Source organism: Oncorhynchus gorbuscha, unplaced genomic scaffold (assembly GCF_021184085.1).
Source record: "Oncorhynchus gorbuscha isolate QuinsamMale2020 ecotype Even-year unplaced genomic scaffold, OgorEven_v1.0 Un_scaffold_31:::fragment_4:::debris, whole genome shotgun sequence".
Lineage (NCBI taxonomy): Eukaryota > Metazoa > Chordata > Actinopteri > Salmoniformes > Salmonidae > Oncorhynchus > Oncorhynchus gorbuscha.
In genome coordinates, this window is record NW_025745171.1 from 141,938 (window position 1) to 167,728 (window position 25,791).

At 40.2% G+C, this 25,791-nt stretch overlaps 1 protein-coding gene across 10 annotated transcripts in view; it reads right to left on the reverse strand.

The window, feature by feature from the left end:
- Positions 1 to 25,791, reverse strand: part of LOC124017688 (lysine-specific demethylase 5A-like) — a 95,558-nt gene that overhangs the window by 67,171 nt on the left and 2,596 nt on the right. For 6 of the 10 annotated variants that reach the window (XM_046332960.1, XM_046332953.1, XM_046332958.1 and 3 more), the window contains exons 2-6: positions 25,539 to 25,616; positions 22,340 to 22,462; positions 21,219 to 21,389; positions 11,175 to 11,360; positions 3,963 to 4,041 (exon numbers count right to left, since the gene is read on the reverse strand). In XM_046332960.1, coding sequence (XP_046188916.1) covers positions 3,963 to 4,041; positions 11,175 to 11,360; positions 21,219 to 21,320 — 367 coding nt within the window. In that variant the 5' untranslated portion in view covers positions 21,321 to 21,389; positions 22,340 to 22,462; positions 25,539 to 25,616. Of the gene's footprint in view, positions 1 to 3,962; positions 4,042 to 11,174; positions 11,361 to 21,218; positions 21,390 to 22,339; positions 22,463 to 22,722; positions 22,781 to 25,538; positions 25,617 to 25,791 lie in introns of those variants that run through there. The other 4 variants (XM_046332955.1, XM_046332954.1, XM_046332962.1 and 1 more) reach the window with 3 other exon arrangements.

The following is a 25,791-nucleotide window of genomic DNA, read 5'->3' on the forward strand; positions in this document are numbered from 1 at the left end:
ATAATATTTGTCACAATAGCCGCCATCTTGACGTCAACATAAATAAGAAATGACATGATAAATATTCCCTTACCTTTGACGATCTATATCAGAAAGCACTCCAGGAATCCCAGGTCCAAAATAAATGTTTGTTTTGTTCGATAATGTCCAAATACCTTATTTTGTTAGCGCGTTTGGTATACATATCCAAACGCTCATTCTGGTCAGCGTTATATCCGACAAAAACTTCAAAAAGTTATATTACAAGAAACACTTCAAACTAAGTACAGAATCAATTATTAGGATGTTAACATATAGCTTCAATAAAGTTCCAACCTGAGTTCTCCTTCTTACCATGAGGAATAAGCATGATCAGAAAATGGCTGACTGCCAGTCACCTGATAGATTCTGCTCTCATTCACCCCCACAACACCATAGAAGTCTCATTATAATTTCTATTGATGGTTGACATCTAGTGGAACCCCTAGACAGTGCAATATTAAGATCTCAAGGGGATTTCATTGGGGACTCTGGTGTATACAAACAAAGCTCATTTTGCCTGCCATATGAGTTCTGTTTTACTCACAGACATCATTCAAACAGTTTTAGAAACTTCAGAGTGTTTTATATCCAATACTAATAATATGTATATATTAGCAACTGAAACTGAGGAGCAGGCCGTTTACTTTAGGCACCTTATTCATCCAAGCTACTCAATACTGCCCCCCAGCCATAAGAAGTTAAACATCTCCAATCCAAAATGAAATCCAGAATCGGCTTCCTATTTCGCAACAAAGCATCCTTCACTCATGCTGCCAAACAAACCCTCGTAAAACTGACTATCCTACCGATCCTTGTCTTTGGCAATGTCATTTACAAAATAGCCTCCAACACTCTACTCAGTAAACTGGATGCAGTCTTTCACGATGCCATCCATTTTTTCACCATATAGTACCCACCACTGCGACCTGTATGCTCTCGTTGCCTGGCACTCGCTTCATATTCGTCGCCAAACCCACTGGCTCCAAGTAATATATAAATCTTTGCTTGGTAAAGCCCCGCCTTATATCAGCTCACTGATCACCACAGCAGCACCAACTCGTAGCATGCGCTCCAGCAGGTATATTGCACTGGTCACGCCCAAAGCCAATTCCTAATTTGGCTCTCTTTCCATCCAGTTCTCTGCTGCCAATGACTGGAACAAATTGCAAAACTCAGTGAAGCTGGAGTCTTATACTTACCTCACTAAATTCAAGCATCATATGTCAGAGCAGCTTACAGATCATTGCACATGTACATAGCCCATTCAGCTACCTCATCCCCATATGGTTATTTATTTGTCTCGCTCCTTTGCACCCCAGTATCTCTACTTGCACATTCATCTTCTGCACATCTATCACTCCGGTGTTTAATTGCTAAATTGTAATTACTTTGCCTCTATGGGCTATTTATTGCCTTACCTCCCAAATCTTCCCTCATTTGCACACACTGTATATAGACTTTGTTTTATTGACTGTACGTTTGTTTATTCCATGTGTAACTGTTGTTGTTTGTGTCTAACTGCTTTGTTTAATCTTGGTCAGGTCGCAGTTGTAAATGAGAACTTGTTCTCAACTTGCCTACCTAGTTAAATAAAGGTTAAATATATCTATTTTTGTATTAAATAAATCTTATGCAGCACGCCATCGTCAGCAAAGTAACTGTGTTGGGAGCTACACGAAATGGGCTTCCATGGCCGAGCAGCCGCACAAGATAGATTTTTGCAGTTTTAAAAAGTTCATTTTCTGCAATTCTACACATTTTGCCATGGAGCTGAAAGGAAATGTTGCCGTTTTAAAGCTAATTTGGGGTCCCTGGCTGGGCCACTCAAGAATATTCAGAGACTTGTCCTGAAGCCACTCCTGCAATTGTCTTGGCTGTGTGCTTAGGATAATTGTCCTGTTGGAAGGTGAACTGTCACAGGTTGTCAAGAAACTCTGCACTTTGCTCCGTTCAGCTTTCCCTCAACCCAGACTGGTCGACTAGTTCCTGCCGCTGAAATACATCCCATAAGCATGACGCTGCCACCACCATGCTTCAGTGTAGGAATGGTATCAAATCAAACTTTGACACATGCAGTGATTTCAACAAGTGTAGACCTTACTATGAAATGCTTAGTTACAAGCACTTAACTTTTATTTTTGATGTGTGTAGTTTTCAACTGCCTGCCTATACAGTATGTGTTGGGTTAGGACCCAGCCTGAGGATCAACCTGAGGATGAATTATAAACAGCGTTTGACATGTTTCGACAAATTTTACCCGGTACTATTAGGATATATTCATCTGCATGTTGTGACCGCCATTGAGCCAGTGGATTACTGAACAAAAGTTTTTGGGACATAAAGAGGAACTTTATCGAACAAAACAAACATTTGTGTAACAGGAACTCTTGTGACCGCAACCAGAAGAAGCTCACAGGTAAGTGATTAATTTTATTGCTATTTCTGACTTTCGTGACTCCTCTACCTTGGCTTGAAAATGTTTGTATGCTTCTCTGTAAGCAGGGCGCTGTCCTCAGATAATCTAAATGGAATGCTTTCACCGTAAAGCCCTTTTAAAATCTGACACAGCGGCTAGATTAACAAGAGTTCAACTTTAAGCCGATGTATAACACTTATCTTTTATGAATGTTTATAATGAGTATTTCTGTATTTTGAATTTGGCGTTCTGCAATTTCACCGGATGTTGGCCAGGTGGATCGCTAGCGGAGGTTAACTTCTTCAGGCTAGGGGCTTTTTCTCTCAATTTCCACCTGACTGAAGTGCCTAAAGTAAACTATATAACACAACTATATAACACAATAGATATGGTAGGAGAAATCCAAAGAAAAACCAACCTGATTTGAGAGCCTATGCTCTTACAATGGAAAGTATAGGGAAATAAGGATATCTAGCTCCCAGTTTGCAATTCTTATGGCATCCACTGGGTGTCAGCACTCAATTTTCAAGGTTTCAGGCTTGTTTCTTCCAAAATAAGTAATAATAATAAAGTTTTACGACAGGGACACAGTCTTGGAAATTTGTGTATGCTCGTGCGATGAAGAGAAAACGCACCTGCTAATATCGTTTTCCTATTGAACTTACTTATTTCCGTTTGAAATATTACAGTTTGATGACATTTTAGGGTATCTGAGGAGTCAATAGAAACTTATTTTGACTTGTTTCAACAAAGTTTAGTGGTAGATTTTTGGATTTCTTTCTCTGCATGTTGAACGAGTGGATTACTCAAATCGATGGCGCCAACTAAACAGACTTTCTGGGATATAAAGAAGGATTTTTTGTAACAAAACGACACTACATGTTATAGCTGGGACCCTTTGGATGACAAATCAGAGGAAGATTTTCAAAAGTTAATATTTCATCGTTATTTGTGAATTTATGAAAAAAATATTGGGGCGCCGTCCTCAAACAATCGCATGGCATGTTTTCGCTGTAAAGGCTACTGTAAATTGCAGAGTGCAGTTAGATTAACAAGAATTTATATGTACATTTATATGTACATAAATGTTTCAAATCCATGTTATTTAATTTAATTGTGCGCCCTGCAGTTTCACCGGAAGTTGTCCCGCTAACGGGGCTTGTTGTTCTCATAACTATGGGTAAATAAGCAAACATTAAAAACCTATCTTCGCTTTGTCATTATTGGGAATTGTTTGTAGATTGATGAGGCTGGAACATAACAAAAAACGTGGAAAAAGTGAAGGGTCTGAATACATTCTAAATGCATTGTATAGGGCATTTATCTTTCCGACATAAATTATATGTGGTCTAAGTTGTTTACAAACACAAAGCGTTTTAACATGCGAAAATGTATATAAAAAATATATATAAAAAATATAGCTTGGACTTAGGCGTCCCGATAAACTGCTTAGGCGGCCTGCCCTAAAGTTTCTATCGTCTAAAAATCCCTGAACACACTTGTCGTTGCTGCATAAATTCCTTACCAGCCGGTACAATCTCTAAACCAACCATCTTGGGACCACTGCCAGAGATCTGCATGGTCTTGGGCTCTTTGTTTTCCCGCTATGAGAGGAGACAAAAACATAATACAACATCAGGGAACAAAATGTTACCCTTTCCCTATATAGTGCACTACTTTTGACCAGAGCATTATGCAGGCCCCAAAGTAGTGTACTACATAGGGAATAGGGTCTATTTCAGATGCAGAGTCCTGGAGAGATGTCCAGGAAACAGTTAGATCCTGTTGGAATGACAAACATCAACCACTGACCCCATGGATAGTTAGTTCTACTGACTGCAGCTGGGGAATCTTGGAAATGATGAAGGTGCAGAAGCTGGTTCGCTGTTCAAATAAAAATGTAGTCAACAAGAGTAATGTGATATTGGGCCTGGATAATCATTGAATCCATGGTGATACCTCTGTAGGCTTTATGTTTGTTGCTGTGTATTGGATGTCATTTGGATGTCTCTATGCCAAAATACACAAAACAATTGCTATACAGTAAGTTCTCTGGACTAGCAGGCTTCTGGTAGATAAAAAAAAAAATGTAAAAGCAGATACATTTGCCGGCGCCAATTATCGGTCTATAGGTTAAAATGCTTGTCGGTCTATAGGTTAATTGGCAAACTGTTGTGGAATTAAAATTGGCACGTGTACAGTATATTCGTTTTGCATCTTATCCATCACATGCGTACAGATTACGGAATGGCCGATTAATTAGGGCCGATTTCAAGTTTTCATAACAATCGGTAATCTGCATTTTTGGACACTGATCATGGCCGATTACATAGCACTCCAAGAGGAGACTGCGTGGCAGGCTGATTACTTGTTATGCGATTGCAGCAAGGAGCCAAGGTAAGGTGCTAGCAACCATTAAAAGGTATCTTTTAAAAAACAATCATAGTTAACTACACATGGTTGATGATATGACTAGTTTATCTAGCTTGTTGCATAAATTAACATGCACCGCATCGATTATATCATCGAATCATGGCCTACTTCGCCAAACGAGTGAATTAACAAGCGCATTCGCGAAAAAAGCACTGTCGTTGCACCAATGTGTACCTAATCATCAACACCTTTCTTAAAATCAATACACAAGTATATATTTTTAAACCTGCATATTTAGTTAATATTGCCTGTTAAAATGCATTTATTTTAACTAGGGAAGTTGTGTCATTTCTCTTGCGTTCTGTGCAACAGAGTCAGGGGGTATGCAGCAGTTTGGGCCGCCTGGCTCGTTGCGAACTGTGTGAAGAATATTTCTTCCTAACAAAGACGGCAAACTTCGCCAAACGAGGGATGATTTAACAAAAGCGCATTTGCGAAAAAAAGCACGAGTGTACCTAACCATAAACATCAATACCTTTCTTAAAATCAATACATAGATTTTTTTTTTTTTTAAACCTGCATATTTAGCTAAAAGAAATCCAGGTTAGCAGGAAATATTAACCAGGTGAAATTGTGTCACTTCTCTTGTGTTCATTGCACGCAGAGTCTGGCTATATGCAACAGTTTGGGCCGCTTGGCTCATTGCAAACTAATTTGCCAGAATTTTACATAATGATGACATGACATTGAAGGTTGTGCAACGTGTAACAGGAATATTTAGACTTATGGATGCCACCCATTAGGTAAAATACAGAACGTTTCTGTATTTCACTGAAAGAATAAACATTTTGTTTTCAAAATGATAGTTTCCATATTTGACCATATTAATGGCTCGTATTTCTGCGTGTTATTATATTATAATTAAGTCTATTATTTGATAGAGCAGTCTGACTGAGCGGTGGTAGGCAGCAGCAGGCACATAAGCATTCATTCAAACAGCACTTTACTGCGTTTAACAGCAACATTGCACAGTTTATGACTTCAAGCCTATCAACACCCGAGATTAGACAGGCAATACTAAAGTACCTATAAGAACATCCAATAGTCAAATGTACATGAAATACAAAATTGTAGAGAGAGAAATTGCCCTATAATAACTACAACCTAAATCTTCTTACCTGGGAATATTGAAGACTCATGTTTAAAAGGAACCACAAGCTACCATATGTTCTGAGCAACATACTTAAACGTTAGCTTTTTTATGTGGCACATATTGCACTTTTACTTTATTGCATTATTTAAACCAAATTGAACATGTTTCATTATTTATTTGAGACTAAATTGATTTTATTGATGTATTATATTAAGTTAAAATAAAATAAAAAGTGTTCATTGTTCATTCAGTATTGTTATAATTGTCATTTTTTGGTCCTCCAATAATCGGCATCCGCGTTGAAAAATCATGATCGGTCGACCTCTAGTAGATAGAGCATTTGAGCGGAAAAATCAGTCAAGAGAGTACGAGAGCAGCTGCTACAGCATCTCAAACAGCAAATGCCTATGCAATGGAAGGCAGGTTTCATCAGCATGTCACACACAACTTTGCAATAAGCTGGGGGCAGTATACATTTTGAAAAAAATATACTTAATTGTTTGAAACTTGTATGTTTTAATACGAGGCATGTCTTACCTTGCTTCAAAGTAGCCTAGCCAAAAATCAGACCATATCCATGAAGGCAATTATTTTATATCAACTTTCTTTCATTGTCCAGTAACCAAAGGCACAATAGTAGTCACATTAGCATCCCAAGCTCGTTGTTGCATATTAGATCTCACTTCTTTCTAATGGATATTTTCATCTCTGTCACATCAAACCACTCACATGTGCCTTTTTGACAGCAGTGTTTTCTTGCCAATTGCATTAACTATTGAACGAACAGTCTCGCGGAGTCATCTGCGAGAAATAGATTATCAACATTTTCTGACCTGTTGCATCAGACTAATTGCTTTTTAAAGTTCCCTATGTAGCCTAGACCAACTGGTTCTATCATCCCACAACTGTCCGAAAGTCAGATTGGAATCGGCTATTTCTTTCTCGACAAGCTGACCAATAGCATAGGTAAACTTTTCTATGCGGAATATCATATTGCTGCTATCCCCCATAGGATAAAATTTTACCTATTCTATTGGTCATCTTGTCGAGAAAGAAATAGGCAAGGAATCTTGCTATTCGTTACCCGTCTTGTTGGCAGAGGAAAGGTGGATAGTTATTATAACATCTTCAAAGAGCACATCAGAATACGGCAAGAAGGATTGCACATCGTTGAATCCTAGACTTTCATGTTCAATTAATATGAAGTACAACAATCCAAATGAGATTTCTGTCATTCTGAACACCATGGGTGAACGTCCTAATCAGGTTACGCACCCATCACATATGGTTCCGGTAAATTTCTAAAATGGCCGTCAAAATACAAGGGATAGGTGTCCCGTCAACGAGACAGTTGTAAATCGCCTTGTGTCACGATTGCAGATTTTAGAGAAACAACAAATGTCAGTGCATACAGTGGGGCAAAAAAGTATTTAGTCAGCCACCAATTGTGCAAGTTCTCCCTCTTAAAAAGATGAGGCCTGTAATTTTCATCATAGGTACACTTCCAACTATGACAGACAAAATGAGAGAAAAAATCCAGAAAATCACATTGTAGGATTTTTTATGAATTTATTTGCAAATTATGGTGGAAAATAAGTATTTGGTCACCTACAAACAAGCAAGATTTCTGGCTCTCACAGATCTGTAACTTCTTCTTTAAAACCTCTTGATACTACCCATCCCGGATCCAGGAGCGTAATCATCACCTGAAACGAATTAGCATAACGCAGCAAACATAAATATCCCTAGAAAATATTCCTATTCATAAAAATCACAAATGAAATATATTGAGACACAGCTTCGCCTTGTGTTAATCAGCCTGTCAATATTTTCAAAATATGCTTTACAGCCAACGCTAGACAAGCATTTGTGTAGGTTTATAATAGCCTAGCATAGCATTATGCCTTGCTAGCAGCAAGCAACCTTGTCACCGAAATCAGAAAAGCAATCCAATTAAATCTTTTACCTTTGATGAACTTCGGAGGTTTTCACTCACGAGACTCCCAGGTAGATAGCAAAAGTTCATTTTTTCCCAAAAGATTATTTTTGTAGGCGAAACAGCTCCGTTTGTTCTTCACGTTTGGCTGACAAATCGCCCGGAAATTGCGGTCACCCCAACGCCTAATTTTTTTCCAAATTAGCTCAATAATATAGACAGAAACATGGCAAACGTTGTTTAGAATCCATCCTCAAGGTGTTTTTCTAATATCTATTCGATAATATATCCGTCGGGACATTGACTTTTTCTCTAGGACCGATTGGAGTAATGGCAACCTCTGTACTTTACGCGAGAATCTCTCTAGGAAACACCATGTGACCACTTACGCAATGTGCCACCATACGGCTATTCTTCAACAGAAATGCGTAAAACTACGTCACAATGCTGTAGACACCTTGGGGAATACGTAGAAAGCGTAAGCTCGTTGATGGTACATTCACAGCCATATAGGGAGTCATTGGAACGCAGCGCTTTCAAAACCTGGGGCACTTCCGGGTTGGATTTTTCTCAAGCTTTCGCTTGCAACATCAGTTCTGTTATACTCACAGACAATAGCTTTGCAGTTTTGGAAACGTCAGAGTGTTTTCTATCCGAAGCCGTCAATTATATGCATATTCTAGCATCTTTTCCTGACAAAATATCCCGTTTAAAACGGGAACGTTTTTTCTCTCCAAAAATGACAATACTGCCCCTAGAGTTCCAAGAGGTTTGAGACTCCTCTGTCCTCCACTCGTTACCTGTATTAATGGCACCTGTTTGAACTTGTTATCAGTATAAAAGACACCTGTCCACAACCTCAAACAGTCACACTCCAAACTCCACTATGGCCAAGAACAGAGAGCTGTCAAAGGACACCAGAAACAAAATTGTAGACCTGCACCAAGCTGGGAAGACTGAATCTGCAATTAGGTAAGCATCTTGGTTTGAAGAAATCAACTGTGGGAGCAATTATTAGGAAATGGAAGACATACAAGACAACTGATAATCTCCCTCGATCTGGGGCTCCACGCAAGATCTCACCCCGTGGAGTCAAAATGATCACAAGAACGGTGAGCAAAAATCCCAGAACCACACGGGGGGACCTAGTGAATGACCTGCAGAGAGCTGGGACCAAAGTAACAAAGCCTACCATCAGTAACACACTACGCCGCCAGGGACTCAAATCCTGCAGTGCCAGACGTGTCCCCCTGCTTAAGCCAGTACATGTCCAGGCCCATCTGAAGTTTGCTAGAGAGCATTTGGATTATCCAGAAGAAGATTGTGAGAATGTCATATGGTCAGATGAAACCAAAATATAACTTTTTGGTAAAAACTCAACTCGTTGTGTTTGGAGGACAAAGAATGCTGTGTTGCATCCAAAGAACACCATACCTACTTTGAAGCATGGGGGTGGAAACATCATGCTTTGGGGCTGTTTTTCTTCAAAGGGACCAGGACGACTGATCCGTGTAAAGGAAAGAATGAATGGGGCCATGTATCTTGAAAGTTTGAGTGAAAATCTCCTTCCATCAGCAAGGGCATTGAAGATGAAATGTCGCTGGGTCTTTCAGCATGACAATGATCCCAAACACACCGCCCGGGCAACGAAGGAGTGGCTTCGTAAGAAGCATTTCAAGGTCCTGGAGTGGCCTAGCCAGTCTCCAGATCTCAACCACATAGAAAATCTTTGGAGGGAGTTAAAAGTCCAGCATCAGTGTTGCCCAGCATCAGCCCCAAAACATCACTGCTCTAGAGGAGATATGCATGGAGGAATGGGCCAAAATACCAGCAACAGTGTGTGAAAACCTTGTGAAGACTTACAGAAAATATTTGACCTCTGTCATTGCCAACAAAGGGTATATAACAAAGTATTGAGATAAACTTTTGTTATTGACCAAATACTTATTTTCCTCAGAGATCCTAGAACGTAACCAGACTTCACTACATCATTAGGGGTGTAGTATATCCTATAGGACACCAAGTTTGGTCAGAGTGATGCTTTTCATGGTATGCTGATGACGTGGGCGGGCTTCACTTGATGGACTGTGACTTTGTCAAATAAGCACCAATCGGGGTCAAACAAAGCTAGCTAGATAGCCAATGAGCAGAACCCCGTATCTGTCGCAAAATGTAGCTGCTAACCTTGTGCGACAGCCAGTCTTTTCTTTTTGGACAAAAATTATAAGAATATGGAGTTATGAAATGTGGAGCCTATAATATGGCTACTATTACTGGAAAAGCTCAATCAAAGTATACAGATTTGACGTAATTCTTGCAGAAAAATGTAATATGAATGTAAATGTCTCCTTCACGATTTGCCCAAATGTACCTGGGTGAACTCACACTAAATGTCATGTAGTTTGCTCATATTTCAAGTTATCCGTCTGAAACTTTGCACATACACTGCTGCCATCCTGTGGACACCATCGGATTTACAACCAAAGTGATGGCTAGACGTGGGACCTTTGTTGCATTTCAAAGATGGTAGGGAAGAAAAATAGTTTTTTTTTTCCTTTGTGTTTCCTTCTACCAGATCTATTCTCTTACATTAAATTCACATTTCCACAAACTTCAGTGTTTCCTTTCAAACGAACCAAGAATATGCATATCCTTGCTTCAGGGCCCAAGCTACAGGCAGGTAGATTTGAGTGTGTCATTTTAGGCGAAAATTGAAAAAAAAAATGAAAAAAAAAGGGCACCATCCTCCCTAAGACGTTTTAAAATGCTGCTGGTCAAATGTCTGGCGTCACATTTTCCAAACCGAAACCCTGGCATATCCATACATTAGATCAATATTGGGTACAGTATCTCAGTTAGCAGCATATAAAACTACAAACCCCAACCTAACTTTCTAAAGCACTTGTGATAAGAAATAGGCTGTTCTGAATTACATAAGAGGAAAAGATAATGCCATTACAGTAACCATGTCACCCCATGACACAGGGTGACAAGCAGATTTGCCAAGAAGAGAGGTATCTGTTGATGTTATGGATAGACAGTACACACAAGGCTAAGGCTCTCTGTCTATTGAGAATGTAGCTAATGCATCCAGAGCCAACAAACAGGCTGCAAAGGCCCTCTTGCTAATGAGAACCTATCTCCATCAATTGCATTTCCAGTGCATTAAGTCCACAAACAGAAGAGTAAAAATGCAGATAATGTTTTGTAAATCACCATGTGAAATCAAAATAAAACTGATCAAATAAAATATAAAAACAGTCTCCAGTGATCACCTCATCACCGACCTCGGACTTCAGGCGGCGGGAGCGTCGCTCAGGGAGCAGGCGGTCCTTGTTCTGAGTCCCATCACTCAGGCTGTCCCTCTCTCGGTCCTCTTCATCCTCCTCCTCTTCCTCTTCACCCATGCCCTCGTCCTGCACCTCTTCGTCATCTCCCTCCTCGTACAGATGGTGGATACCCTGAGGGGGAGAGAGAGGGTAGGGTAGTTAAAAATCAGCAAGATGAAGGAGAAGGCCTGCTTACTCAAGGTCGACCGATTAATTAGTGCCGATTTCAAATTTTCATAACAATCGGAAATCGGTATTTTTGGGCGACAGTTGTTTTTTGTTTATACCTTTATTTAACAAGGCAAGTCAGTTGAGGATGGCTTTCAGTTCAGCAGTAATACATTCATGAACTTCTTTGAGGAAAAGATCATGATTATTAGAAAGCAAATTACGGACTGCTCTTTAAATCTGCGTATTCCTTCAAAGCTCAGTTGTCCTGATTCTGCACATAGGATCAAGAGAGACAAGCGTTTTAGTACTATATCTCTTGATAGAATGATGAAAATAATCATGGCCTCTAAACCTTCAGGCTGCATTCTGGACCCCATTCCAAATAAACTACTGAAAGAGCTGCTTCCTGTGCTTGGCCCTCCTATTTTGAACATAATAAACAGCTCTCTATCCACCGGATGTGTACCAAACTCACTAAAAGTGGCAGGAATAAAGCCTCTTGAAAAAGCCAAACCTTGACCCAGGAAATATAAAAAGCTATCTGCCTATATCGAATCTTCCATTCCTCTCAAATTTTAGAAAAGGCTGTTGCGCAGCAACTCACTGCCTTCCTGAAGAGAAACATTGTACACGAAATGCTTCAATCTGGTTTTAGACCCCATCATAGCACTGAGACTGCACTTGTGAAGGTGGTAAAAGACCTTTAAAATGGCGTGAGACTGAGGCTCTGCATCTGTCCTCGTGCTCCTAGACCTTAGTGCTGCTTTTGATACCATTGATCACCACATTCTTTTGGAGATTGGAAACCGAAATAGGTCTACATGGACAAGTTATGGCCTAGATTAGATCTTATCTGTCAGAAAGATATAAGTTTGACTCTGAATGGTTTGTCCTCTGACAAATCAACTGTAAATTTCGGTGTTCCTCAAGGTTCCGTTTTAGGACCACTATTGTTTTCACTATATACAGTGCCTTGCGAAAGTATTCGGCCCCCTTGAACTTTGCGACCTTTTGCAACATTTCAGGCTTCAAACATAAAGATATAAAACTGTATTTTTTTGTGAAGAATCAACAACAAGTGGGACACAATCATGAAGTGGAACGACATTTATTGGATATTTCAAACTTTTTTAACAAATCAAAAACTGAAAAATTGGGCGTGCAAAATTATTCAGCACCTGCCATACTTTGTAGCGCCACCTTTTGCTGCGATTACAGCTGTAAGTCGCTTGGGGTATGTCTCTCAGTTTTGCACATCGAGAGACTGAAATTTTTTCCCATTCCTCCTTGCATGACCATGGTGCTTGCCTACGGAGCTGTGAGGGGAACGGCACCTCAGTACCTCCAGGCTCTGATCAGGCCCTACACCCAAATAAGGGCACTGCGTTCATCCACCTCTGGCCTGCTCGCCTCCCTACCACTGAGGAAGTTCAGTTCCCGCTCAGCCCAGTCAAAACTGTTCGCTGCTCTGGCTCCCCAATGGTGGAACAAACTCCCTCACGACGCCAGGACAGCGGAGTCAATCACCACCTTCCGGAGACACCTGAAACCCCACCTCTTTAAGGAATACCTAGGATAGGATAAAGTAATCCTTCTCACCCCCCCTCCCCCCCTTAAAATATTTAGATGCACTATTGTAAAGTGGCTGTTCCACTGGATGTCATAAGGTGAATGCACCAATTTGTAAGTCGCTCTGGATAAGAGCGTCTGCTAAATGACTTAAATGTAAAATGTAAATGTAAATGTAATTCAAACAGCACTTTTGTGCGTTTTGCCAGCAGCTATTCGCAAGCTGTTTATGACTTCAAGCCTATAGGCGTAATGGCTAGCTAGTTAGCAGGGTGCGCGCTAATAGCGTTTCAAACGTCACTCGCTTTTAGATTTGGAGTAGTTATTCCCCTTGCTCTGCAAGGGCCGCGGCTTTTTGTGAAGCGATGGCTAACGCTGCTTCGAGTGTGGCTGTTGTCGATGTGTTCCTGGTTCGAGCCCAGGTAAGGACAAAGAGAGGGACGGAAGCTATAATGTTACACTGGCAATACTAGTGCCTGTAAGAACATCCAATAGTCAAAGGTATATGAAATACAAATGCTAGTGAGAGAAATAGTCCTATAAATACTATATTAACTACAACCTAAAACCTCTTACCTTGGAATATTGAAGCCTCATGTTAAAACCACCAACTTTCATATATGTTCTCATGTTCTGAGCAAGGAACTCAAACTCAAGCTTTTTTACATGGCACATATTGCACTTTTACTTCTTCAACACTTTTGTTTTTGCATTATTTAAACCAAATTGAACATGTTTCATTACTTATTGGAGGCTAAATTTATTTTTGATGTATTATATAAAGTTAAAATAAGTTTTCATTCAGTATTGTTGTAATTGTCATTATTACAAATAAATCAATAAAAATCTGCCGATTAATCGGTATCTGCTTTTTTTTTGGTTCTCCAATAAAATCGGTATCGGCGTTGAAAAATCATAATCGGTCCTTAACCTCTACTACTTACCCAGTTCAAAACAATGTGGGTGTAAGGTAGGTGTTACTGTGGCAGATGTAAGGTGTTGGTTGATAGATTTTGAGAATGGTTGAATAGAGCAGGGAGTAGTAACATTTCAAATCAACTTGTATTTGTCACATGCGCCGAATGGGGTATATCGGTCCTGGCTGGCAGGATGCTTGGCCCCAGTGATGTACTGGGCCGTTCGCACCACCATCTGTAGTGCCTTGCGGTCAGATGCCAAGCAGTTGCCATACCAGGCAGTAATGCAACTCGTCAGGATGCTCTCGATGATGCAGCTGTAGTACCTTTTGAGGATGTGAAGACCCATGCCAAATCTTTTCAGTCTCCCGAGGGGGAATAGGTTTTGTCGTGCCCTCTTCACGACTGTCATGGTGTGCTTGGACCATGTTAGTTTGTTGGCGATGTGGAAGCTAAGGAATTTAAAGCTGCTCGGTCCTCCTTTTCCTGTAGTCCACAATCATGTCCTTTATCATGTTGAGGGAGAGGTTGCTGTCCTGGCACCATAAGGTGTCGTCGTTTGTTGGTGATCAGGCCTACCACTGTTGTGTCATCGGCAAACTTAATGGTGTTGGAGTCTTGCCTGGCCATGCAGTCACGAGTGAACAGGGAGTACAGGAGGGGACTGAGCACAAACCCCTGAGCCCCCCCCTGAGCCCCCCCTTCCTGGAGGGGCAGCCCTCCAGGAAGTCCAGTTATAGAGGGAGGTGTTTAGTCCAAGGGTCCTAAGCTTAGTGATGAGCTTTGAGGGCACTGTGGTGTTGCACGCTGAGATGTCAATGAATAGCATTCTCACATAGGTGTTCCTTTTGGCCAGGTGTGAAAGGGCAGTGTGGAGTGCAATAGAGTTGCATCATCTGTGCATCTATTTGGGCATTATGCAAATTGGGGTGGGTCTAGGGTTTCGGGAATAATGGTGTTGTGCGCCATGACCAGCCTTTCAAAGCACTTCATGGCTACAGATGTGAGTGCTGCAGGTTGGTAGTCATTTAGGCAGGATACCTTAGTGTTCTTGGGCACAGGGACTATGGTGGTCTGCTTGAAACATGTTGGTAATACAGACTCAGTCAGTGACAGGTTGAAAATGTCAGTGAAGACAATTGCCAGATGGTCAGTGCATGCTCAAGGTACACATCCTGGTAATCCATCTGGCCCAGTGGCCTTGTGAATGTTTACCTGTTTAAATGTCTTACTCACATCAGCTCCTGAGAGCGTGATCACAGTCGTCCAGAACAGCTGATGCATACATGTTTCAGTGTAACTGGCCTCAAAGCGAGCAGATAAGTAATTTAACTCGTCTGGTAGGCTCATGTCACTGGCCAGCTCTTGGCTGTGCTGCCCTTTGTAGTCTAATAGTTTGCAACCCCTGCCACATCCGACGAGTGTCGGAGCCGGTGTAGCACGATTTGATCTTAGTCCTGTATTGACGCTTTGCCTGTTTGACTGTTCGGAGGGCATAGCAGGATTTCTTCTAAGCTTCCGGGTTAGAGTCCCACTCCTTGAAAGCGGTAGCTCAGTGCAGATGTTGCCTGTAATCCATGGCTTCTGGTTGGGGTACGTACAGTCACTGTGGGGACGACATCCTCAATGCACTTATTGACAAAGCCAGTGACTGATGTGGTGTAATCCTCAATTCCATCGGAAGAATCCTGGAACATATTCCAGTCTGTGCTAGCAAAACAGTCCTGTAGCTTAGCATTTGCTTCCTCTGACCTCTTTTTTTTTTATTGACCGAGTCACTCGTACTTCCTGCTTTAGATTTTGCTTGTAAGCAGGATAGAATTATGGTCAGATTTGCCAAATTGAGAGCTTTGTACGCATCTCTGTGTGTGGAGTAACGGTGGTCCAGAGTTATTTCTCCCCCCCCCCCCCTGGTTGGACAATTAACCTCTCTGGGTAGGGGGCAGTATTTTGACATCCGGATGAAAAGCGTGCCCAAAGTAAACTGCCTGTTACTCAGGCCCAGAAGCTAGGATATGCATATAATTTGTAGATTTGGATATTAAACACTAACGTCTAACATATGTCGTGAGTATAACAGAACTGATATGGCAGGCGAAACCCCGAGGACAAACCATCCCCCCCAAAAGTGTTAGGCTTAGTACTTTTTTCAATGGCTATTACTTTAATTTTAAGGCCATGTCCTCCCAGATTGCAGTTCCTAGGGCTTCCACTAGTTTTCACTAGGCTTCCACTAGGTTTTTGGAAAAATGACCCAGAAATGGTCGTTTTTCTAGGTGGCTCCATTTTGGCTGTAGTGTTTCCAAGCTCATGGAAGAAAGCGCGTTCTTAGTATTTTTCTCTGGTAAAGACAACAACGATTCTCAGTCTTAAATGTTATAGTTTATTTGCGTATTAGGATACCTAAGGTTTGCTTATAAATGTTGTTTGACTTGTTTGGAAAAGTTTATTAGTAACGTTTGGGATTCATTTTGATGGAGGGAAACTGGGTGGATTATTGACTTAAGTGCACCAGCTAAAATGAGTTATGGATATAAAGGACATTATCGAACAAAATGACCATCTGTGATGTAACTGGGACCTTTTGGAGTGCCAACAGAAGATCATCAAAAGGCATTTTTATATCACTATTTCTGACTTTTGTGTCGCACCTGCCTGGTTGAAATATGATTTTCGTGTGTTTGTATGCGGGGCGTTGTCCTCAGACAATCGCATGGTTTTGCTATCGCCGTAAAGCCTTTTTGAAATCTGACACGGCGGCTGGATTAACAACTTAAGCTTTATTAATTATTATTTCCAAGAATGTTAAATATTTGAATTTAGTATTTTTGAATTTCGCGCTCTGTATTTTCACTGGATGTTGGCCAGGTAGCATCCCACCTACCCTAGAAAGGTTAAAAGAACAACCACGTTAGATCATTTGTTTTGTGACATCATTAAAGAGGTTATAACAGAAACATTGTAACTTTAAGGAGGTTCCACAATGTTTTTCACAGTTAAATCTAAATGTTGTATAACATGTATGATTAAATATGAAACAATTTGTGAGAAGACAAAATGTGATTTCAGCTTTCTAAATGAGAATGGTTTTTGATATAAATTTCTCCCAGTCAGTAAACATGCCCACGTGATTACAGACATTACGGCAAAAGGATGGAACACCCCTTTTGCCAGAGTGCTTATAAAGGACTCCTAAAGAATTAACATAATAGACCAAAACATGCTGGGTTGCTGCCGGTGTGGAAAGTGGTCCCTGAATAATAAACCATTGAGACCAGAAAAATGTGGAGTGGTAGCTACACATTGAAATGGTTGCAATATAAATATAAACCAAGCAGGCAGACGGTGTTGAGCCGGACGTCACTAATGGTTAGAATATACCAGACCAGAAAATGGTCAGACCCTCTGAAACTCGACACGTGAAGAAAGATGAAGACTATACCAAACATTCTCAGTCTGCAGCTGGATAATGTAAAGTAGTCTAGAACTTTGACCAAAGATACAAGGAAGATCTCAGCAGACAAACATTGTGTACCTTTGATGTTTCCATTCTAAGAAACACTTCCAGACCAAAGAAAGCCTACTACTACAAAAGGACATTGTGACCTCTGGTGGACGAACCAGACACTTCAAATGACTCCCAATAGATGAACAGGGCAATTTCAACAGAGAGACGACAAAGGCATACATTGCAATTATTTTAGAATGAGTGGTTGTTAGGGTGCTAAATATCCATATTTACAAAGAGCGTATTTTCAACATGTATGTATAATGGGTTCCCTCCGTCTCCCCCGCTCTTTCTTTCCCCACCCCTTTCATTGTGTAACAAGCTGTCATCGAGTTAGTCCACTAGGGACTTTTCATTGCATTATGTGAGTAATCAACATATCATCCATCATGTGTGTGTGTTAATGCAATTCTGTGTGATTTAGTTAATTTATTTATTAAGACAATTTATGTATCGCTGAATCACATTTAGACTAGGGTTCATGCAGATTTGAAGTCAACAACATTCAGAATGAGACTGATGAGGTAATAATAATTAATGGATGACTGGTAGGATAACGATATATTCTGATATATTCTTGATTCATTCAAGAAACGTTAACTCATTAACCTCTCTGGGATATGTGGGACGGTAGCGTCTCTCCTGGCCAAAAGCCAGTGAAAATGCAGAGCGCCAAATTCAAATAAATTACTATAAAAATCCAACTTTCATGAAATCACACTTCCAAGATACCAAATTAAAGCTACTCTTGTTGTGAATGCAGCCAACTTGTCAGATTTCAAAAAGGCTTTTCAGCGAATGCAAATTATGCTATTATCTGAGGTTAGCACCATAGTAAACAAAGAGAAACCATATTTCAACCCTGCAGCAGCGACACAAAGTACAGAAATACAAATATAATTCATGCCTTACCTTTGACGAGCTTTGTTGGCCCTCCAATATGTCCCATAAACATCACAAATGGTCCTTTTGTTCAATAAATTCCATCAATATATATCCAAAACGTCAATTTATTTGGCGCGTTTGATCCAGAAAAACACTGGTTCCAACTTCCGCAACATGACTACTAAATATCTCAAAAGTTACCTGTAAACTTTGGCAAAACATTTCAAACTACTTTTGTAATACAACTTTTTTTTACGTAAATAATCGATACAATTGAAGACGGGATGATCTGTGTTCAATAAAGGAGGAAAACAAACTGTAGCTATCTTTCTGGTCACGCGCCTCTATCTAACAGTACACTACAAGTTACCCCCGTTCTGGATGGCCGTACTTCATTACACAAAGGAAAAACCTCACCAATTTCTAAAGAGTGTTGACATCCAGTGGAAGCGGTAGGAACTGCAAGAAGGTCCCTTAGAAATCTGGATTCCCAATGAAAACCCATTGAAAAGGAGTTTTGCTTGCTAATTTATTATTATTATTATTTTTTTAAACCTTTATTTAACCAGGCAAGTCAGTTAAGAACATATTCTTATTTTCAATGACGGCCTGGGAACAGTGGGTTAACTGCCTGTTCAGGGGCAGAACGACAGATTTGTACCTTGTCAGCTCGGGGGTTTGAACTCACAACCTTCCGGTTACTAGTCCAACGCCTATACTCACAGACATGATTCAAACAGTTTTAGAAACATCAGAGTGTTCTCTATCCAAATCCAAAATGCATATCTTATCTTCTGGGGATGAGTAGCAGGTAGTTGAATTTGGGCATGCTTTTCATCACATTCAGAATGCTGCCCCCTATCCTAGAGAAGTTAAACAAACTTTCTATGGGGCCCGAAGATTGCTAATGAGTTAATTATTACATGATTAATTTAAACACGTAATAATTCAACATAGTTACTTGGTTTTATAAAATAACAGTCATCACATTAAAGATAGTCACATCATAACACCATACTGGGTGGCAACATTCTTATCCCTTGTTTAGTGGCTAACTTACAGTCACGTCAAAAACAACAGTAGCTGCATTTGCATAAGCTGTTTTCTAGTGACATTTATTTGGATACATCCATAACAATGAGCTAATGAGGCGCGATTCTGCCAGGCAAAAGAAAATTGCTTTCCCGTCAGGACACTTGAGCTAGCCAAAAACATAGCTAACACAATCACTTCAAACACTGAAGCTGTTGTTAGCAGTTGGTGTTATTCTTCAATAACAGACCCCAAAGCAAATCAGGGGGAGAAAAATATATTTATTCAAAGAGAACAAATCATAGTTGTTATGCTGGAAAGTAGATGGTAGATGTTCATTCTTCCCTGTCCTCAGTGTTTTCTCCACTGAACAAAGAGACAGGAGTAGTTTATAACCCAAACCTAGCCTGTGGTTGACCAATTATAAATCCTTGCAGTAAAATTGGGCCAATAGTCAAATATCTCGTTTCAGGCTCAATGTATAGACAATTCGGACCAATGAGAACTTGCCACATGTAGCTTTGAGTCCTGTTCTGAAATTTCTCCCACAACTACAATAGGCCTATGGGTAATGTGTTAAACATAGTCGTCATTTCGTCCTCTGTGTTGTGTATTTATCTTAGAATATTCTTACACTGTAAAGACTGCAAACTAGCGGCACTTCGTTTTACCTATTGACATTTCTTTGTATATATCCACAAAATTTATGCCAGCCGATTCAAGATGTAGACTGACAGAGAAATTCTGCCTGCCTGCCTGTCCGTCTCGTCCTGACTCCTAATCGTTCATTACTATGGACAGCTGGAGATCGAATTTGAATATTGAAACAATGTTGCAAATGTCAGAGAGACAGACATCAAGGTTTATGCTAATCTCAGAGGTTGAAAACTAAATGTTAGTCTAAAAGAAATGAAGATGTCTAGATGCTTTTTATAGTGAGATCAAGTTTATAATTTGCCTGGCTGGGCTGATGACAGTGGATTGCGCAGTCAGACGGAACAGAATAAATAGGCATTTTAATATAGATTTAGCCGGTGGTAACTTGTGGAATTAGACACCGGCTGGAGTGAGCATTTAACCAATCAGCATTAGACCCACCAGTTGTATAATTCCCATAAGGCACGGTATATGTGCACAGTAGCATTCAATGGCTATAGTTCATTCTTACATGTTCTGTGTTTGAGCTGCTTTTGAAAGCAAAATTCTAACTAAAAACATATTTTCATAATAGCAAGCTAGGACAGATGGCTTGGTTAGCTAAACTAGCAGGTATGTTTGGTTACCAAGGCAACTACTGTAGCTATCTAGTAAACTTGCTAGCTATTAAAGCAGTAAAGGCGTTAAATTATAACCATGGAATGAAAGGGATAATCAACTCGAGGCTCTATGCTTTCTCTGGAAAATAATGCAACTCGGTGGAAGGTTAGTTCCATTCCACTAGCACGTTGTGGAACACACCTTCCACATAGTTCATTATTTTCCATAGAACGCATAGCCCCTCGTTAATTATCCCTTACATGTTGTGATACAGAACCAGAAGAGGCTGGTGAGAGGAGCTATAGGAGGATGGGCTTATTGTAATGGCTTGATTGATTATGTCCTAGCCGTTACAATGAGCCCGTCCTCCTATAGCTCTTCCCACCAGCCTCCTCTGTACAGAACACTGTTACAAATGTGAATGTAGCATGGCAAAGCACAAAAGGAAATAACTACATGACAGGGTATTTTGACATGAGTTGTAAGAATGTAGAAGTGTGAATACATAGCACAAACCTATGCTGATCCACACCTAACATTTGCCAATAGAGGGCTGATGCAATTTACTACCACTATTGACATCACAAAAACATTTCTCACACTCCAGAGCCTACATGTTCTTGTGTGCATGTGTCGACCAATAGCACTTACAGTGAGCGTGGCTCCAGACTGGAAGAGCTCATAGGGGTAGAGGATCCTCTCGAAGTGGGACCGCAGCAGAGAGCCCATACCCTTCCCTGGGGGGAAACCCATCCTGCTGCCCACCTTGGACCATCTCTTCTCCTTACACACGGTATCAAAGCCTCCTTCGGAGGAGACAATCTGAAATACAATGTGTTTTAGTAAGATGGTTATAGTTGACTCACACACAAAAAGCATATTTTCAGAATAGTAAGGAGACATTCAAATGTACACCAGCACTTAGCACCTCTGCTGTCCTAAAACAAAATCCAAAACAAACTCTACACCTACACCACCCGATGTTACAGGAAGGCCATAAAGATCATCAAGGACAACAACCACCCGAGCCACTGCCTGTTCACCCCACTACCATCCAGAAGGCGAGGTCAGTACAGGTGCATCAAAGCTGGGACCGAGAGACTGAAAAACAGCTTCTATCTCAAGGCCATCAGACTGTTAAACAGCCACCACTAACATTGAATGGCTGCTGCCAACACACTGACACTGACTCAACTCCAGCCACTTTAATAATGGGAATTGATGGGAAATGATGTAAATATATCACTAGCCACTTTAAACAATGCTGCCTTATATAATGTTACTTACCCTACATTATTCATCTCATATGCATACGTATATATACTGTACTCTATATCATCGACTGCATCCTTATGTAATACATGTATCACTAGCCACTTTAACTATGCCACTTTGTTTACATACTCATCTCATATGTATATACTGTACTCGATACCATCTACTGTATCTTGCCTATGCTGCTCTGTACCATCACTCATTCATATATCCTTATGTACATATTCTTTATCCCCTTACACTGTGTATAAGACAGTAGTTTTGGAATTGTTAGTTAGATTACTTGTTGGTTATTACTGCATTGTTGGAACTAGAAGCACAAGCATTTCGCTACACTCGCATTAACATCTGCTAACCATGTGTATGTGACAAATACAATTTTATTTGATTTGATTTACTTACTCCTAAGATATAAATAAATCACAGCATACTTACAAACACACCACGTTTCTAAAAACAGTATACTGTTCAGGTGAATGGTCCGACTCCGGTCTTACCTTGCTGAGCTGGTACAGATCGAGGATCTTCCTCTCCACATGAGGGAAGCGCAGCCTGGACCCCTGCAGTTCCCAGAACTTGGCAATCTGATCCAGGAAGTTGAGCTTGACCCGAGTGAGGGCCTGAAAGCAATGGGAGAGGTGAGGGAACGGCACAAAGTAGAGGTCGGCCGATTAATTGGAATGGCCGATTAATTATGGCCGATTTCATAACAATCGGAAATCGGTATTTTTGGGCGCCGATTTTTTTTTTTTTTTTTTTACACCTTTATTTAATCTTTATTTAACTAGGCAAGTCAGTTAAGAACACATTCTTATTTTCAATGACGGCCTAGGAACGGTGGGTTAACCGCATTGTTCGGGGCAGAACGACAGATTTTCACCTTGTCAGCTCGGGGGGATCCAATCTTGCAGTCTTACAGTTAACTAGTCCAACGCAATTAACGACCTGCCTCTCTCTCGTTGCACTCCACAAGGAGATTGCCTGTTACGCAAATGCAATAAGCAAAGGTAAGTTGCTAGCTAGCATTAAACTTATCTTATAAAAAACAATCAATCATAACCTCTAGTTAACTACACATGGTTGATGATATTACTAGATATTATCTAGCATGTCCTGTGTTGCATATAATCTGACTGAGCATATAAGCATACAAGTATCTAAGTATCTGACTGAGCGGTGGTAGGCAGAAGCAGGCGCATAAACATTCATTCAAACAGCACTTTCGTGCGATTTGCCAGCAGCTCTTCGTTGTGCGTCAAGCATTGCGCTGTTTATGAATTCAAACCTATCAACTCCCGAGATGACGCTGGAGTGACCGAAGTGAAATGGCTGGCTAGTTAGCTTGCGCTAATAGCATTTCAAACTTCACTCGCTCTGAGCCTTGGGGTGGTTGTTTCCCTTGCTCTGCATGGGACGCTTCGATGTGGTGGCTGTTGTCATTGTGTTGCTGGTTCGAGCCCAGGGAGGAGCGAGGAGAGGGACGGAAGCTATACTGTTACACTGGCAATACTAAAGTGCCTATAAGAACATCCAATAGTCAAAGGTTAATGAAATACAAATGGTATAGAGGGAAATAGTCCTATAATAATTACAACCTAAAACTTCTTACCTGGGAATATTGAAGACTCATGTTAAAAGGAACCACCAACTTTCATATGATCTCATGTTCTGAGCAAGGAACTGAAACATTAGCTTTCTTACATAGCACATATTGCACTTTTACGTTCTTCTCCAACACTTTGTTTTGGCATTATTTAAACCAAATTGAACATGTTTCATTATCTACTTGAGGCTAAATTGATTTTATTGATGTATTAAATTAAGTTAAAATAAGTGTTAATTCAGTATTGTTGTAATTGTCATTATTACAAATACATATATTATTATTTTTTTTATTTAATCGGCCGATTAATCGGTATCTGCTTTTTTGATCCTCCAATAACCGGTATCGGCATTGAAAAATCATAATCGGTCGACCTCTAGTACAAACACATGAAAGTCAATTCCAAGTGAAATCTGGCATGCTTAACTCTAAACAGGAATATAAAGAGGTGCCTTTGGGTGCTGTAGCCTTGGAGAAATCAAAGTAAAGACAGCCTACAAAAACCAGTGACTGATATCCTTTAACTTCTTTGGGACTGGGGGGCAGTATTGAGTAGCTTGGATAAAAAGGTGCCCAGAGTAAACTGCCTGCTACACAGGCCCAAAAGCTAGAATATGCATATATAGAATATGCATAATAGATTTGGATAGAAAACACACTGAAATTTCTAAAACTGTTTGAATGATGTCTGAGTATAACAGAACTCATATGGCAGGCAAAAACCTGAGAAAAAATCCAACCAGGAAGTGGGAAATCTGAGTTGTCGTTTTTGAAGTGATTGCCTATCGAATATACAGTGTCTATGGGGTCATATTGCACTACCTAAGGCTTCCACTAGGTGTCAACAGTCTTTAGAACCTTGTTTCAGGCTTCTACTGTGAAGGGGTGCGAATGAGAGCTGTTTCAGTCAGATGTCTGGCAGAATGCCATGAGCCGAATCATGCGCGCGGCCGTGAGAAGTTCCTTTTAATTTCTAAAAGGAATTGTCCAGTTGATACATTATTGAAGATTTATGATAAAAACATCCTAAAGATTGATTCTAATATATGCCATTTAGCAGACGCTTTTATCCAAAGCGACTTACAGTCATGTGTGCATACATTCTACGTATGGGTGGTCCCGGGGAACGAACCCACTACCTTGGCGTTACAAGCGCCATGCTCTACCAACTGAGCTACATCGTTTGACATCTTTCTTCAAACTGTAATATAACTTTTTTAACTTTTCGGCAGAACTAAGCGATCGCGCATTGAGCATTTGGATTACTGGGCTAAACGCGCGAACAAAAAGGAGGTATTTGGACATAAATTATGGACTTTATCAAACAAACCAAACATTTATTGTGGAACTGGGATTCCTGGGAGTTCCACCAGATGAAGATCAAAAAAAAGGTAAGTGAATATTTCTAACACTATTTCTGACTTTGACACCTCTCCTTCTTTGGAAAATGTCTATGTTTTTCTGTGGTTAAGTGCTAACCTAACATAATCGCACGGTGTGCTTTCGCCGTAAAGCCTTTTTGAAATCTGACACAGTGGTTGCATTAAGGAGAGGTTAATCTATAATTCTATGCATAACACTTGTATCTTTTATCAATGTTTATTATGAGTATTTCAGTCATTTGATGTGGCTCTCTGCACTGTCACTGGATGTTTGTTTGAGACAATACATTTTTTAACTTAACTCAGTCATTGTATTCAAGAGTGCTGCCCCAAAAATGTGACGGCAGCTGCAGTCAATGCACATAAGGTCTGCACTGTCAAGCCACACCAACTTATAGGTTACCTCACAAAAAAAACATGTTTATTCAGACTATCAAAACATAACATATAATAACATACATACAAAATAACATACATCAGTGAATGACTGACAAACTCATTTGAATAACTAGCTTATTTGACTACTTACTGACTGACTACTTACTTAGGCAATAACTATTTTTATTTAACTAGGCAAGTCAGTTAAGAACAAATTCTTATGTACAATGACTGCCTATTTAGGCCTATACCTTATAACGACTACATACATGGTACCTAACTGCATTTCAAATATAGCCTTCACAGTGTTGTAACTAGGTGCAGTATACTTACCTCCAATTCATTGAGTCTCTGGACTCTGGGAGTAAAGCGGAAGTTGCGCACGTCGCAGGCAAAAGGAGGTGTCCAGTCCTAAAAGACAAAAGAGAACAATGGAAACCAAATGAACAACTTTGGTTCAGATTTTCATATGACTAAGTAATGTGGAAGTAAAAGCAACAACAAAAATAGAAAATACTTTTCAAAATAAACATTACATAATACTATTCAAATCCCCTTTTCACATAAATAAATGTGTATACAGATT